Source organism: Leptonychotes weddellii, chromosome 12 (genome assembly GCF_054177405.1).
Source record: "Leptonychotes weddellii isolate Sample4059 chromosome 12, ASM5417740v2, whole genome shotgun sequence".
In the NCBI taxonomy this organism is placed as follows: Eukaryota; Metazoa; Chordata; class Mammalia; order Carnivora; family Phocidae; genus Leptonychotes; species Leptonychotes weddellii.
Genome location: NC_138380.1, coordinates 23819451 through 23837944, shown reverse-complemented (window position 1 = coordinate 23837944; position 18494 = coordinate 23819451). Strand labels below are relative to the sequence as shown.

At 32.8% G+C, this 18494-nt stretch overlaps 1 protein-coding gene across 12 annotated transcripts in view; it reads right to left on the bottom strand.

Annotated features, from left to right (window-relative positions):
• POT1 (protection of telomeres 1) overlaps nucleotides 1–18494 on the bottom strand; it is a 120142-nt gene that overhangs the window by 79592 nt on the left and 22056 nt on the right. For all 12 annotated transcript variants that reach the window (XM_081800159.1, XM_081800154.1, XM_081800153.1 and 9 more), the window contains 3 exons: nucleotides 12561–12674; nucleotides 11731–11778; nucleotides 10376–10490 (listed from right to left, as the gene is read on the bottom strand). In XM_081800159.1, coding sequence (XP_081656285.1) covers nucleotides 10376–10490; nucleotides 11731–11778; nucleotides 12561–12674 — 277 coding nt within the window. The remainder of the gene's footprint in view (nucleotides 1–10375; nucleotides 10491–11730; nucleotides 11779–12560; nucleotides 12675–18494) is intronic.

The window sequence follows — 18494 nt, the reverse complement described above, 5'->3', positions numbered from 1 at the left end:
ATTCAAGAAAACAAGGGCATTTAAGAGAAAAAAAAAAAAAAAACCTGTCCAGGGGCACCTGGTTGCGTCCAACTCTTGATTTTGGCTCAGATCGTGATCTTGGGGTCTTGAGATTGAGCCCTAGGTCAGGATCTGTGCTCAGCAGGAAGTATGCTTGGGATACTCTCCCTCTGCACTGCCTCCCCTCCCGCTCACAGATGCAGGCTCCCTCTCTCTCAAATAAATAAATAAAATATTAAAAAAAAAAATCTGTCCAATAATTTGCTCTCAATAACAAAAACAAATAACAATCTAAATGAAATATTAAATAGCTTTCAGGTTCTTTCAATTAGCATGATTCATGACCAGAAACCAAGCTACCTATTTTAACAAGTACTAACGAGGCAAACTGCTAAATGTTTTATTTTACTGCTTCAAGGAAGTGAAGTGTCTTACCAAATAAATAATCCATCAAAAATGGCTACATAAAATAATAAAGATACTTTCTTTCCCAATGCCTCATTTTAACTCATTCCCAAATGGAGGAAAAACAACTTGTGAAATTACAACTTATAACTTCATATTTTAATAATGAAGTTACAAAACTAAAAGATAATAGTCCATTTTCTTGATAGCTAACACCAGCAGGAAAGGCATGAAGAGTAGAAAGAGCTTTCATAAATCAGTATTCTCACCTTATCTACCAAAATAGTACATTTAGGTGCTAATGTAATATAAAAATAAATACAAATTACTTAAAATATATTTTAAGATATTAAAATAGATATTTAAGCTTGTAAAGTCTTGACTTTATACTTTAGAGTAAGACTTCATATGTAAACTGCTGACATAGTATTTACTTTAACTCTTAACTTCATGTAACCTGATATAAATCTGGAAAAAATAACAAATGATAAATTAAGTCCTATATTCTGCAATCTTGAGTAATTCACCTAATTTCATCAGCATGATTAAGTGTAAATTGCCTTGGAGTTTTATAAGGGAAAGCTGGTAATTCATCTAATCAAAGAAGCATGCATGTATAAATTATACAATCCATAAAAAAAATTCCTCCATGAAAGTTGTTTCACCTCCTTGTTATCTACTATAGCACTATTTATAAACCAATCAGTATTTCAGTAAGTTTCCATTTGTATAAAAGTTTATTACTGAAACACCCAAGTAAAAGTTATGAAAGCAAATCACTGAATCAAGGCAATATTATATACTACAATCTTACTAATTTTACAAGGAAACTTTACTACATATAGTAGCACTCGCTTTATTATGCTGGTGTGAAATTATATAGATTCCCCTCATGTTTTAATTTTATTTAAAAAGGTAATGAAAGGAAGGAAAAGAGAAGAAAGCATAATTATGCTAGAGATATACATATTAACACACACACACATACATATATATACATATATATATATATATACACACACATACAGATTAAGCACAGATAGAGGGGTGCCTGCATGGCTGAGTCTTAAATGTCTGACTCGTGATTTTGGCTCCGGTCATGATCTCATGGGTTCTGAGATCGAGCCCCACATCCAGCTCCGCGCTCAGAGGGGAGTCTGCTTAAAGATCTCTCCCTCTGCCCCTCCCCGCACTTGCGCTCACATTCTCTCTCTCTCTCAAATAAATAAATAAATAGATCTTTAAAAAAAAAAAAAACCCACAGAATAGATAGGCATGTAGGCTGATATTCTCTGAGTTCATAAATGTTATTCTGGAGTTTTACATTTTACTCCACGTACTGAGCAACCACAGTAAATGGTATTCCTAGGTATAAGGATTTATAGTAATACTTAGCAATGATCTCTATCTTCACAGAGTTTGTATTAAAAATAAGAAAGACAATTAGAATAATTTGTTAAATAACTATAAAAGTATATTGATATTCAGCAATAAAAATGAATACATGCTACAACATGAATGAACCTCAAAATCATTATGTTAAGTGAAAGAAGCCAGAAGTAAAGGCCACATGCTGTATGAGTCTCTATATGAAGTATCCAGAAGGGGATAGAGACAGAAAGCAAATTAGTATGAATATTGCAGATGCATGCAACATATTCCTGTAAGTCTTAAAAAATACTGAAATGATAAATGAAGAACTAAAAAACTGAGCTTAACAATAGGACTGCATTATTATATCTCTAAAAAGTTCATGTGGAGATTGTAGCAAGTACTCTAATGATTAAAAATTGGACATCTGAACAGTCCTCCTCTTAATTAAGGAGAACTACCACAGGGTCACATATTGGGAGAAGAAAATTCATCTCAGGCTCTCTGTTAAGTGTTGCTCCATAGATCTTTATATACAGGTATATATATTATACGTGACTTATACATCACATTATTTAATAAATTATTTTGAAACAAGTGAGCTGCCAACAAAAAGATCATTTTGCACTACATACAAAACAAAATTCCAGCAATATATGCAATATCTGTTTTTAAAAATATAAAAGAATTTTAAGAAAATATAGACCACTACTTTTCAGATCTTGTATTGAATGGGTAAAAGCCTTTCTAAACAAAATTATGACTCCAAATTGTAGGTTAAACATTTGTATTTCAAAGACCATCGGCACTAAAACTAAAGTGCTGGGAAAAGCATCTTAACAGTTATGACAAAAAAGAGATTAATATCATTAATACATGAGAAGCTTCCAGAAATTGCTGAAAAAGACAACCAAACTGAAAAAGAGAATATATTTTGATTTCCTCAATCATGATGTATAAAGTGGAGGAAAAGTAGTAAACTGAAATAGAAGAACTTAAAAATGCAGATGGAAATCAACACAATTTGTAATTTGAAAGTAATTTTTGTGAACCTAAATATTACTAGAATCCCTTTGACCTGAGAAGTAATGTAGCAAAGCATTCCATTGATAGCTGCTTAAAACATTTTACCTGTAATAATTCTGAGTACATCTTTCAAAGACCAACTGCCAACTATATTATAGTTCTATCATATAAATAAGGTTACTGATTACATAATATGTTAAAAAAATCAGTTTTACCATATATAGAAACCATAAATACAAAAAATCCTTTTTAAATTATGGTCTAGAATATAAACAAAGTGTACACCACAAAGTATCATAAGTCTTTAATAATGATCCTTGAAAAAGACTGCTACAAGAGCATAAAGTTATGCATCAATATCCTGCAGACATTCCATTACTTAAAATTATATTTAAGTCAACTTCTTCAGCAGTTAGCTTTTCAAATTGAAAAGTTCACATTTTCATTATAAAAGTCTGACAAGTGTTGCTGCAATTCCAAAGTCTGGAATGTTGGCCTCTTCTTCCTCATCTATCAACACCCAATTTATCCTCAAAAGTTCAGCTTAAATGCAGTTTCTCTTAGAAGACTTTCCCCTGTTGGCATTAATCTCTCCATTCTCACTCCCAAACACTCTGCTTATTTCTTAAGCTAGAGCATACAACAGTGCCTTAGCCAGTTGATTAAATTTAGGTCTCCCTCATCTCCCTCATGATAAACTCTCTGAGAGTCTATCACTTTAACACTATGGACAACAACTAAGTCCAGTACAATGCTATACAAGGCTGGCAAACAAATCATTTAATTGAATGAATAAAAGCATGTAACCTAAGTTTTAAGAAAGAATGAGGAAACGGTACTGATTTTTATGATCCATTAAAGCAATTCAAATTATAAACTAATGAAACATAAGGGTGATTTTCTAAATTAGCAGGCTAATAATTTCTTAGAGGAAAAGGTCATAAAGGACAGAGTCAGTCCTAGGATATGAACTGAAAGCCAGATGGAGACCTCAAGCTTCATCACAGTCATTCCTGAATATAAGCAAGCAAGCAATACAAAAGTTCAGTGATAGGGGAAGAAAGATCTTTCTCCACCTTCATTTTCCAAGTGGAAACCAACTTCTTACTGGCATGGACAAAACGGCAGGAAATAGTAATGAAGAGAGGCTTAGCTCACCTCTCCAAGGCCTTAAAGAGATAAGTAATAACTAACCATGCCCCCTAGATGCCTTCCCATTCCTGAAAGATAGCCAAGCACTTGCGAAGAGTCTTACCTCACTCAACAAGACTTAATTTTTTAGCTCTTGGGAAATGGAAAACTCCATGCCTGCCCAATCCACAACCTCCATCTTTTAGAATAGGTAAATCCATTGTTCAACTTTAATAAACTCAAAAGGATGGTATGTTTTACAATGAAGAGTCTATCTTACATAGCCAACAATAAGTGGAGAAATAAAAGTGGAGTCTTATAAATTGAGGAAAGACTAAAAAATTGAGGAAAGACTAAATTAAATCATGAACTATTATAATCATTGTATTATAATTATTATCTGTCTTAAATATTCCTTGAGGGTAGAAACAGTGACTTAGATATCTTTGCATTTCCCACTCTAGTATAATACCTGGCATATAAAAAGTACTTAATAAATGTTTGTTGAATAAATGAGCAAATAAGTGAATGAAAAAACAAAACTATATTTATTTATTTATTTATTTTAAAGCAAACAAAAACAAAAACAAAACTGAACTACTGGGACACTTCATCAAGATAAAACCTTCTGTACAGCAAAGGAAACAATCAATAAAACTAAAAGGCAACCTATGGAATGGGAGAAGATATTTGCAAATGACCTACCTGATAAAGGGCTAGTATCCAAAATCTATAAAGAACTTATCAAACTCCAAACCAAAAAAACAAAAATCCAGTCAAGAAATGGACAGAAGACCTGAACAGACATTTCTCCAAAGAAAACATACAGATGGCTAACAGACACATGAAAAAATGCCTAACATCACTCATCATCAGGGAAATCCAAATCAAAACCTCAATGAGATACCACCTCCCACGAGTCAGGGTGACTAAAATTAACAAGTCAGGAAACGACAGATGTTGGCGGGGATGCGGAGAAAGGGGAACACGTTTACACTGTTGGTGGGAATGCAAACTGGTGCAGCCACTCTGGAAAACAGTATGGAAGTTCCTCAAAAAGCTGAAAATAGAGCTACCCTACAACCTAGCAACTGCACTACTAGATATTTAACCAAAGGATACAAAAATAGTGATTTGAAGGGATACATGCACTCTGATGTTTATAGCAGCATCAGCAATAACTAAATTATGGAAAGAGCCCAAATGTCCATCAACTGATGAAGAAAGCAGCAGTATGTATATGTACACACACACACACATACACACACACACACAATAGAATACTGCTCAGCCATCAAAAAGAATGAAATCTTGCCATTTGCAATAATATGGATGGAGCTAGAGTATATTATGCTAAGCAAAATAAGTCAATCAGAGAAAGACAAATACCATAAGAGTTCAATCATATGTGGAATTTAAGAAACAAAACAGGTGAACATAGAGGAAGGAAGGGGAAAAAAAAATAAGAGAAGCAGGCAAACCACAAAAGACTCTTAACTATAGAGAACAAACTGAGGGTTGCTGGAAGGAGGAGTGTGAGAAGATGGGGTAATTTGATGATGGGCATTAAGGAAGATACTTGATGTAATAAGCACTGGATGTTCTATGCAACTGATGAATCATTAAATTCTACCCCTGAAACTAATAATACATACTATATGTTAACTAACTTGAATTTAAATAAAATCTAAAAAAACCCCAAACCAAAACCCAAACCAAAAGACTTCCAAAGATGCATTATCAATTTTAAAATATAAAAAATATAATTCAATATACATGTAATTTTACATCATACTAGATGCTTTAATATCTCTTCGATGATTCAGAAGTGTCCTGGATCTTATAGAACACCAATGAGTTATGAATTATTCAGTAATTAATAAATTCTTTTTAATGTGGAATATGGAGTTTGTTACACTTTAAAAAATTAAAAGACACTATATAATCATTTAATATGCAACCAATATTACTCATACAAAACAAAATAATCAAACAATGCTACATGACATTAATGTATATATATCAAATCATTCTCCTAAGTGAAAATATTTTTACACAACCAAAAATAGCGTTCTAGAGTTAGCTGGAATGTTCTACAGACAAGGAAAAGAAAAACTCCTAGGGCCCTATCCCAAGAACTAAAAGAAAACAAAATACATAGGGTCTCTCAAAAGTCCAATGTTTTGGATACTGCTCTAAGAAATTTGATTATAATGCTCAGTTTGTGGCTAAAACAGGCATCCTTTTATAAATAATGAACAGCAAGAGATAGATCTGCTTCTTGAAACATTGTAACATCCAAAATTGTTCAAATTTAATCAAACTGCTTTCCAAAAATGGAGAATTTTAATGGAAGGCAGGTATGAAAACCAAGTAATTTTGGAACATAACACATTCCTGAGGTTAGCTAGGGAGCCACAGGCGATATGCCACATTATGTGGCACAAAAAGACTGAGACCTGTAGGGTCCCAGAGTTTGAGGAAAGAAAAAGAAAGTGGAGGGGGAGAGATAGAGATGGACAGTCAAAAAATGACAAAAATATTTTGGCTATCCTCTCCCTTCCTCTGGACTCAAATATTAGAAAAGTAAGCACAAACAGGGTTCCCTCTACTCCTCCCATTTGCTCATAGAGCAAGCAGGCATTATGATACTAATAACAAGCAAGCACGAGCCACATACTATTAAGTCTGGAAGCGTTTTATGGCCTGCTTACATTTATCTTACTTAGCAAGAACAGACAATAAGAACAGAGTAAATGTGTCTCAAGCTTAAAGAAATGGTAGGCTATTTCTTAAAATCTGAGACAAAGCTAAAATTTAACTTAATAGGCATTAACTAAAAAAAATTCAATGTTACCTGTGTAAGGCAAAAAACTTACGTACCTAACTCTGTCTAGCCAGCTCTCTGAAGCAAAAGTAAATGTGAGGCTTTCAAAGATAATTGCTATAAAATCTCAAAATCCTAAGGCAGCAATGACCTTGTCTTCCTACATAAAAGAGGACATATTATGTACCCCTGATGAATCATTATCAAAATCAATTTTGATGATACAATGATCTTTTACTAAATATTGTTTCTATAATCTTTGAGAAATTCTCGGTTTTCATGATGAATCTTATCACAATTGAATAAGAATGTAACTATCTATATTGTCCTTTTAACAACAGGAGTGATAGACTTCTACAATAAAAAGCTACAACTCTCCCAAGACTGAATATAAAACCTGGGAAACAAGCATTTGCTACCAGAAATAAGACAGCAGCATGCTACAGGTCATATGTAATCACTACTAGTATGAAGAGGAAAGTCTTCAAGAAAAATTTTAGTCAAGTACAAATGCTAGAGTGTACCAAATAGCCTCAGTGGCACTGAATTAAAAATTTATAAAATAAATTTCAGTGAAAAAATTCTAGCTAATGATATAGAGCAGAATAGACTTCTTTCCATTTACCTAAATTTGAGCTGCATAAAGGTAATTTTCCTCCATATAACTACTTATGTACAGCTGGATGTAATTAAGATTTGGTCCCATATTTGCAAAATAATACTGCTTTATGTAATACAAAAAAGGCATAGCTGTGGATTGTTCCTGTACATTTATTCTGGTACATCTCAGTAGTAATACTAATGAAGTTGATCCCTTCCTCAACACAAAAAGAGCTATTTGTCTGATTCTCCTACAGCATGTTGAAGGATGAGTTCTATCAGTAGAAATAAAAAGTGTAACTCAAGTTATGTAATAGATAATTTTAAAACTTTACCGTCTTGCTAGCAGTAAAGACATCTCACTATATTTTAAAATATACTTTAGAGTTTCAATGAATTTGTGATAAAATTGATGACCTTCATTTTAATTTAGTATCTCAGAAGAAATAGAGAAACATATTATCGTTGTAATAACAGATGGTTTATTACTACTCATGATTTGTTTTATTAAGGGACTGGATCCAACTACACATATCTGATAGAGATATAAAATACATCTGAATATGTAATAAAAATTATAGTTCTCCAAGGCTTTCATTATAGACACATGATTTAATAACATTGTCAGAAGAAAACATGATTATGCTAAGACAACTTAAAATTAAAATTGAGTCATCAATGTTTTAAAAACAGCTATCATTTTATTCTATACTACTATCATTTGTTATTTTTGAATACACTTGCTGATTAGTAAAAACTTTCGGTGACAAGAATTAGTGACATATCAAGTGCAGAAAGTTTTTAAATTCTATCTTCTACCAAGTCAGATAGACATAATTGGCAGTAATGTAGCTTATTCCTAAATTCAGCAGGCCAATGAGAGCCACCAGATAACACTCAAAACTGGAAGAGGATCATAGTGATCACACCTTTATAGCAAATTTACAGAATATTAAGATTCAGGAGACAATAAACCTGATGATGCAAACAAAGCACCAAGATGAAAGTATGCAAATGTATGTTGAACAGTATGATAGCATGGAGAATGTAGACTGTAGGACAAAGTCAAATGAAAATATTTGAGAAATAAACACTTAATAACTTCTCTGCTTCAACCTTACTGTTTAACATTCCCTTTCTGCTAAAACAGAAATCACCAGTTTTCAATAAAACATCCCTCTGCAGCCTTCAGACTTAGTTACCACCTATTTCAAATTTCTCTGGATTTCAGTCTTCACACAGTCACTTTCATAGAGTAAGTCTTCACATTCTGCATTAACAAAATCCTCTGACAACATGAAAATAAGATGTTCCCCTCACCTCCCACTAAAGAGTATACTTCGAGTTCACTCCACAATAATAAAATTTATATATGTATAATTTAATAAAAGTATTTTTTAAAATATAAACTCAATGAGGACATCTTTGTTGTAGTAGGTAAACTACATGCAGTAGGCATGCAGTAGATAAAGACAGAATTTCATCAACAACACTGTTTTGCGTTTTTAACATCTCTAAAATATGGCTACATCTAGAGCGCCTGGGTGGCTCAGTCGTTAAGCGTCTGCCTTCAGCTCAGGTCATGATCCCAGAGTCCTGGGATCGAGCCCCGGATCGGGATTCCTGCTCTGCGGGAAACCTGCTTCTCCCTCTCCCACTCCCCCTGCTTGTGTTCCCTCTCTCGCTATCTCTGTCAAAAAAATAAACTCTTTAAAAAAAAAAATATGGCTACATCTTAAAATTGACAGTGAATCATAACTTAATTGGCAGAGCTTTTCTTGATGATACATACATAATGGTGCTTTTACAAATGCTGTTTCAGGTTAGATTAAATAGATTAATAACTTAAATTTAGTTGAACTGAATTAAACCAAGGTAAAGGTATATGGTCTGTTTACTATATTAACTCTCTGAAAACTGAAATTCATTTTTTTTATTCTTTTCTATGTCAGTATCTAAAAGCTTTTATTATTATACAGAATTAGTAGGTTATATCTTAATTTATCTTTAAAAACAACCAAAGTACTATGCCTTTTGACTGAGGTGCTTAATTTTTTCACATTTGAAGTAATTATTGATAGGAAAGGACTTACTACTGCCATTGTGCTAATTGTTTTCTGTCTTTTAGCATTTTTGTCCTCCTTTGTCCTTCCCTGATTTTTTTTTATGTAGTGACATACTCTGATTCCTTTCTCATTTCCTTTTGTGTATCTTCTGTAGGTATTTTCTTTGTGGTTACCATGGAGTTTACATAAAACATCTTAAAGTTATAATAACCTATTTTAAGCTGATAAATATTATATATAAAAACTATACTTCTACTCCTCCTCACATACACTTTGCTATTAATGTTATAATTTGTATCTTTTTATACTGTGTATTCATTAACATGTTCACAGGTAGTTATTTTTTATACTTTCATCTTTTTTAAGTTCTATACCAGAATTAAAAGTGATTTGTATACCACCATTATAGTATTAAAATATTCTATATTTGTCTATATATTTACCTTTTCTAGCCTATTTCATATTTTCATATGCTGTCATGTTGCAGTTTAGCATCCTTTTCTTAATTTAGGCTTTGGAATCTAAAGATGACACTTATTTTATAGATGAAAATGGCCAAAAAATATGCATCCATGTTGTTTGGCAATTATAAATCAGAACTGAGGGGCACCTGGGTGGCTCGTCACTTACACGGCTGACTCCAAATTTCGGCTCAGATCATGATCCCAGGGTCCTGGGAAAGAGCCCCACATTGGGCTCTGTGCTCAGCGGGGAATCTGCTTGAGGATTTTCTCTCTCTCCCTCTCTCTCTACAACCCCTCCCCCAACTCACATGCAACCATGCACGTGCGTGCACGCTCTCTCTCTCTCTCTCTAATAAATATATCTTTTTAAAAATAAATAAATCAGAACTGAGCTTCTAAGACTTAATAGTATTGAAGGAGCTATGTTTCTGAAACCAATAAAGCAGTTTCAGCCCATTAAAATCTTCACCAATTTTAATACCTACCAGTTCCTTTGCTTAGATATGGAGGCTTAAAGAACTTCACAACACCATAGACATTGACAATTGTACCACCCTTAAGTTGATTCAGGGGTGTATATATATAATGTGTTGCTGGAACCTAAGAAAGAGAAGACAGTGAATACATCAATACTAAGTATTTACATTTTAGAATAATTTCATGATTAAATTTTTAAATTAACAACCAATCTAATTGCATTTTTTTCCTTTTAAGTTTCTAAAAAGAGGATATAGCCTGAAAAAAAAAGGAAATGCAGAGCTTATAAAGAATACTATACAAACCAACCAGGTTTTCTTAGAAAGAATTCTGATGATAAATTATGTAATTTGTACACAATTCTAAGAAATGCAATTTAAGAGATTTTGGTTCTGGATTTTTAACTTTAAGTAATATCCCTTTAAAATTTGTGGTATATATTTCTTTTTTTTCTCCCTATATTACTAGAAAGATTTTACTTAGGCCTAAAAAGCCAGGTTTTGATTGTAAATGGTATATACATTAAAAATGGTAAAAATAGAAAAGAAAAATTATCTGAAATAATTGTACATAAGTTTGGAAATAAAGGGGAAAGTGATTTACACAGACATGTCTGCATATTAGTCAAACAATCCTTAAAAGGGTTCACACATCTGGCCCCATCACCCATCCATCCCACCCACAACTGGAAATAAGGTTACTACCTACCACACTATGAGTTAAAACTTTAAAAATCAAATCAAAATGAGTTAATTGGCTTTTTCAAGGAAGCTGATACTTTAGTTCAAATATAAGAAAGGCAGTGCTTAGAAATCTTATCAAACCTCGATAGAAAAAAAGTTGTAGCTCATAAATGATGGAAGAAAAATAACGGTCAGCATATGGGACAGAAAAGAAAGATATATGCTCAGCTGACAAATAACTAGATCCAAGACTAAAGTTATCTCCCTAATGTACAGATGAATGCAGCAGGCCAGCACAACTCAATGACACTAACCATTATGGTCATCCATGTAATGTACTTGTTAATTCATGAACAACAAACAACTAACTTCTTGATTATAATTTGACTTTCCATGTAAATAGACCAGTATATATGTGCGGATATTCCAAATAAAAGAACAACCAGGTATTAATTACTTGGTAAATATATATTTACATTTAATACATTTACAATAAATTTAACATTATTAAAGGTAGAGATTTTGTTTTCCCATTGTATTACTATTTTAAAATTAGACTATAAGTGGATCTCATATATATATATATGGGATGCATACATATATATGTATGTACATATATGTGTGTATCTTTATGTGTGTGGGGGGGTGAGTATTTTAAGTTAAATTGAATATCATCTTACCAAAGACATTGATTCTGCAGAAAAATCCCTTACAGATTTAACATAAACCTGAAAACAAAAAAAGAGGATTTACTTGTATACAACCTCCCTCCAATGTGATTACAGACCTTTAACTGCACCAAAGCTACACACTTAACTGTGTAATATTCAAATTCACTAGAATGGCACAAAATTATGGCTTACATATTAAGACTAACATGTGCAAAACTGTCTAAGTTTCAGCATAATCCATTAGTTTCACAATATCACAGGACTACCCCTAGCCCATATAATGCCCTTGTGGATACTACAGAAAAACAGGCAGACGGTGGCCTACAACCACAGGACTTGGCCCAACTCTACTTCTCTGACAGCCTTGACCAAACTGGTGGTCTCCATGTGTGCACATGTGTGCACACGCACACACACACAGGGCTGTGGGAGGAGGGGTAAAGTGGGAGGCAGAGAATGATCATCTCTGTAAAAAATAAAATAGAATGAAATCAGTTTTACCTAAAAAAGGGCACTTGATCAATTTAAAGTGAAATCAAGCAGACCATCAAAAGGGGCTGGTGGTGTAAGAGCAAAGAATGAGATCAGGTCTAGAGTACCCATAAAGTTTTAAAAATTCTATTAATAATTATTTTTAAGGGATCTTTCTTTTCTACCTGGAGTCATTCTAAACATAAAGCCAAGAAAAGAATTTTGGCTTTAAACTTAAAATATTTAATTAAAATAATCCAGTCAGACTCAATAGTTTATCTGCAGATTTATAGATATACTGCCCCTTTTCCATCCCTACCTTAGCTCATTAAAACCACAAATGATTGGACTAAAAGTTACACACTTACATAAACAGTTGATCTGAAGTCCTCAAATGCTTTCAAAAATAAGCAATGTTTACCATCTCTGCTTGTAGATGAAGATGCTGACAAGACAGTAAATCCAGCTACTGCAATGGTATCCTACATAGGAAAAAATGGTATTAAATCATCAAAATATCTGTAATTCTGAATGTCATATAAATTCTTATATTATTATTTAAAAACAGGAGTAATTTCCATAAAATGGAAAACTGGTTAGCCTAAATTTATTTAATGCTTCCTGAATATAAGATTGAGACTGCTACTTCCACGAAAAGGACATCAACAATGTAGCCCTAGACAAGTATAATGTCTCACTTCATTGACCAGGAAATCACTAACTAAATCACTCAAAAATTTTTATTTACTTAGTGGGAGCTCAAAAATCAATGTTTATCTCAATTTATATGAATAAGTTTGCAGAAATAAACAATGAGATACCAGATGACCCAAGAGTATTAAGAATGAAATTTAAGGGCGCCTGGGTGGCTCAGTTGGTTAAGCGACTGCCTTCGGCTCAGGTCATGATCCTGGAGTCCCTGGATCGAGTCCCGCATCGGGCTCCCTGCTCAGCAGGGAGTCTGCTTCTCCCTCTGACCCTCCCCCCTCTCATGTGCTCTCTCTCAAATAAATAAATAAAATCTTTTAAAAAAAAAAAAAGAGAAATTTAAATGAAACTAAATGTCAGAGTTGAGAAACTCCATATGGTCACAAAGCTAATACTTGTGCATATAAATCCAGGGTATGAGACATAAATAAGAAATTTCCATTGACATACTAATAAGAAAAAAATATTTTCTATCTACTTAGGTTTATAATAGTAATAAGAAGCCAGTCCCCATTTATTCTTGCTTCTCTCATTCTTTAGTTGAATCTCCTTTTCTTAATTTCCAAGTACCGGAACATACACATTCAGCAAATTTTGTCTTGCTGCACTATACATATATAATATGTAATAATATATACTATATATATATAATTATCCTATTCTTCTAATTTTTTTTATTTTTTTTTTTTAAGATTTTATTTATCAGAGAGAGAGAGTCAGAGGCAGGCAGAGGGAGAAGCAGGCTCCTTGCTGAGCAAGGAGCCCAATGTGGGACTCGATCCCAGGACCCTGGGATCATGACCTGAGCCAAAGGTAGACACTTAACTGACTGAGCCACGCAGGCATCCCCCTACTCTTCTAATTTTAATACCAAAATCTTAAGATACATAAAAATTCCTGGGCTTTAGGCAGCTTCCTTCAATAATCCTAATTTCTACGAAACAGAAGCCTCCCGCGTTACTGATTTTTGCTTTGCACATGCGAGAAAGGGTCTGGTGTCAATCTGCATTTAGATCCATTAAACAAGGCTGTGAATACCTTGTAGGCAGGGGTCACGTCTCATGTCTTTTTTTTTTTTTTTTTAAGACTTTATTTATTTATTTGACAGAGAAAGAGCGTGTGCGCACACAAGCTGGGGAGCAGCAGACAGAGGGAGAAGCAGACTCCCCGCTGAGCAAGGAGCCCAACGTGGGACTCGACCCCAGGACCTTGGAATCATGACCTGAGCTGAAGGGAGACACTTAACCAACTGAGCCACCCAGGCATCCCTAGGCAGTTTTAAAGGGGAATAAAATAAATAGTAAGACTGCTTCTGGAATAAATTACTCTTAAAACTGAAAAATAATGCTTTCAACTGACCAAAAATTCTGATTTAAATGAAAAACGAGATTTTAGTCAAAGATTTAAAGTTGTTTAATCAAACTAACAGGGGAAGATAAACGGAAGTAGGGAAGTTTATCAGTTCTATATTCTCTTAAAAGCACAAAAAAAATAACCTATCTCATCTTATTTTCTATTTTACTTAAAAATGTCTTAAATATTATATGGAAAGAATACACAAAATGCAAGTGTTGCGCAGATGAACATTTTTCTATTTTTCTTTATAATCTAAACATAAGTATTTATATTATGATGGAGAAAACATTTTAAATAGAAAAAAATTACTAAAAGAAGGACATCAGCATTCATAAGAAAAATTTTTTCAAAAGTCTAATTCTATTTTAATATTAGCAATACAATTCAGTAAAACGTTATAATAAAACTTTTCCTCTAGCACAAATTTGACAACATAGAAATAACCAAAAATATTTACAAAAACGAATGTTTAATTTATTATATTTCTAAATATGAACTTACATTTGAATATACCTATATAAATTGCATGAAAGGCCCTCAGTGATCCCATCCCAATCAACCTGGCCTGTTTTATTTCCATATTCGTCTATTCAATACTATAAAAATCAGATCCTCTTATATTCGTAGTGCTTTTCCACATATATTCTTTGCTTATTCTGAGCCCCCACTAGTAAGAGCATTTTTCTCTTTTGCATATATCTGATCCTATCTATCTTTTAAAACCTGGACTGTAACTGCTTTTCTTATGAGATCTATCTTAGATTGTCTCTCTCTGAGAAAAATAATTCTTCCTTCCTCTTAACTCTCCTATGCAGTATTTTAATATTTTTCATTTGTGTGTTATTTACAAGTGCTTCTTAATGTTTTTAATGCTCTTAGAAGTCTATAAGATCCCTGGGACTAAGAATGTCTTATCTACCTTTATATCCCATAAAAGAGACAGTAAGGGGCTTCTGTTCATAGTTACAAGTATACGTTGAATAAATTAATACTGGTAAAATTAAAGTACAAACCTAAACAGAAGAGAGAAAAAAATGGCTCTTAGAATCCAATTACCATGAATTTACAAATTGTAATAGCTTTTAAATTAATTCAAATGCACAGAGGATAAGAAAGATAAACATATAATAGGCAGTATTAGTTTATATAAACACTCATTAGACTGAGTTGAAAATGAGATTTAATATGCATTGTTCTAAGTTCTAAGCTTCTGAAAAGAGCATACTGAAGCCATTCAAACAAGAATAGGAATTACACAGTTGAGTGCTAAGAATGCATTCTGATATACAGAGTAGGTATTTATTTCAATCTGCTGAAAAGAAGTATTAGGAAACCGGCCTGAGAGAATACCATATTACTAAAAGTGATAAGGCTTTATCAATATCTGTGCAGGAATGTTCTAAAAATAAAAACACATTTGGTATACCTGAAATCTTTGAACTAACTCAGGATACCAGATATCAGCAAGTGGGTCATTCTCCTTTTGTGTCATTTTTCTGTCACAGTGTCTTAAAAGGAGTGAGACTTTGTCATTAAACAATTTCCTTTTTGGTTTAGCCAACAGGAATATTTCTACCACAAACCAGTTTCAGAGAAAAATCAACGAAAACAGCACAGGTCTATTTAACATAAAGAAGTGTTCTTAAAAATCAATAACAAAAAGGAAAAAAAAAAGCAGACAACTTATTTGCATATTAACAAATGTCATTTTTACATACTAATATCTTATAATGTAGAATATAATCAGTGGTGGAACAGGAAACAAATCAATATGTGACTAAAAAAATGTAAACTACAAGACTAGTGTATTAACTTGCTAATTTTTAATTGAGATTGTAACCAAAATTCTCAAGTTGTTGCACTTTTAGTAAGCAGGAAAAGGACACAGAAAATATGAAAAAACTGATAATCCAAAAAGAAAAACACTTATCTGACTTTAACAGGCATTAAGTAATTTTTACTATACTGACCTTGCAAATCCTGTTATCATATTTTAAAACACCAATTAAGAGTGAAAGACTGCAGGGAGAAGCCAGGAATCTGATGTCACTGGTAACAAAGTGACTGAGAGAAAATGTTTCTCTAATATAAAGAATGTATTTTATGAGTGTTAACATCAGTTTGGTCATGGAATTTAATTGGAAGTAATACAGATAATATTAGCATAAAATCCAAAATCTTTAAATGGTTTACAAGTCACTATATGATCTGATGCCCACCACCTCACCAGCTACCTGCTATGTGACACACCCTGGAATAGTGCCTTTTGTAATTTTTAGCATTCCAGGCTCCTCAATCAGGGCCTTTGTATATGTTGTTCTCTTTTACTAATCAATCCACTCTCCCAGTACCCATCTTCATTCTTTCTGCTACTTTTCTGATTCTACTACTCAATCTCAGTCATATCACATCTGGCTAAAGTAATTAATTATGTAATAGTTGTTTAATTCCCTCTGCTCCACTGAGCACTGTCCCATGATGGCAAGGTCCATTACCCTCTTATTCAGGACATCCAGCACAGAAAACCAAAACATTCAACAAGTATCTGGACAATTAAATGAATATGTGAATATTATACATACATATATAATATACATATATATATGTGTATATATATATATATATAAAATACCTTCATTAAATCTTAACTATACAAGTACTACAAAACTTATTTCAAAGAATCTTAGCATTTCAGAACTGAAAACAGGACTTTAGAGATCACATAATCAAACACCTTCATTTTTCAGATAAGAAAATAAGGGCGAGAGAGGGTAAATGAACAGTCTAAGGTCACATTCAGCTAATTAGTTGTAGATCAAGACAAGAATCAAGATCTCCTAATTTCTAAGACAGGCACTACTCTACAACATCTTTCAGAATTAATCTCACAAGGAAGGAAAACAATGTATTGACAAATGTCTGTAATTCTGATGGTTTTGTGATAAAATATTTTTTAAACTTTCAAAATACTTTGAAAGAGTCTTTCCCCATATTTTATGTCCATTTATTAAATGTTAAATCTTACTTTAAAGGAAAGCTAAAACTGAAAAAAGTGTCTCATACGGAAAAAGGTTCAATTACAGGCTATATATTCCTGTAAAATGTATCATTAGTCTAGCAAAGCAAGAATTAAAATTTTGTTAAAATTCATTTTAATGTTTAGGATTTTTTTTTTTTTTTGGTAATCAAATGTGGAGCTAACCTTAACGGAATAAGCCAGTGACAGAGAAAGGTTTAAGAATTGAATTAGAAAATCCATTCTTCTATATAAAAAGTTTTACCTCTGACTTTCAATAATTTTTAACCTTACTACTATAAACTCTAAAATAAATAGCCTATTTAGACCTCCCCAATGATCAGCATTCATGGATTTTAAACCCAGAAAGATTTTAAATTGTGACCTCAGTCTTCTAACATTATATTTTAAAAAGGAAAAACTTTGACTTACCATTATTAACATTCTCTGTTATCTGACAAGTACTAATTAGCTAGTGTAGTTCTATTCTGTTTTAATGAATACTTATTTAAAATATATTTCAGGGGTGCCTGGGTGGCTCAGTTGGTTGGGTGACTGCCTTTGGCTCAGATCATGATCTCAGGGTCCTGGGATCGAGCCCCGCATCGGGCTCCCTGCTTGGCGGGAGGCCTGCTTCTCCCTCTCCCACTCCCCCTGCTTGTGTTCCCTCTCTCGCTGTCAAATAAATAAATAAATAAATAAATAAAATAAAATATATTTCAATTGCAGAAACACCTTTCATATGTCAGTTAGGTAAAATACGACTATCTCATACATTGTACATGTTTTGTACATGCATTGCACGTGTTTTTCTAATTCACTGTATTATAACCCTTTTATTTTGTTTCCAAATAATAATTTAATATAAGAATCTTAAAGGAAAAAGATAAAAATGTATTTAAAATATAAACAGATCCCTAATATTCAATACCATGTATTTATTTTTAAAACCCTTCTCTAAAGATGTCCAAGATATGCTGTAAAATAAAGCAATTTATAAAACATGAATAAGTACTGTCATTTGATGAAAAATGTGCATATATAAGCTTATCTACATGCATATATAGATATATACATACATGCATAAATATACAGATATACACACACACACATAAAAGCTGGAAAGGTGCAAGATAAAGAAGCAGTGATTTTATCTAATTTTATCACAGTTGGCAATGTGAGTGGCTTCAGAAGAAAAGGGGCAGCTTCTGCTTTTCTGGTT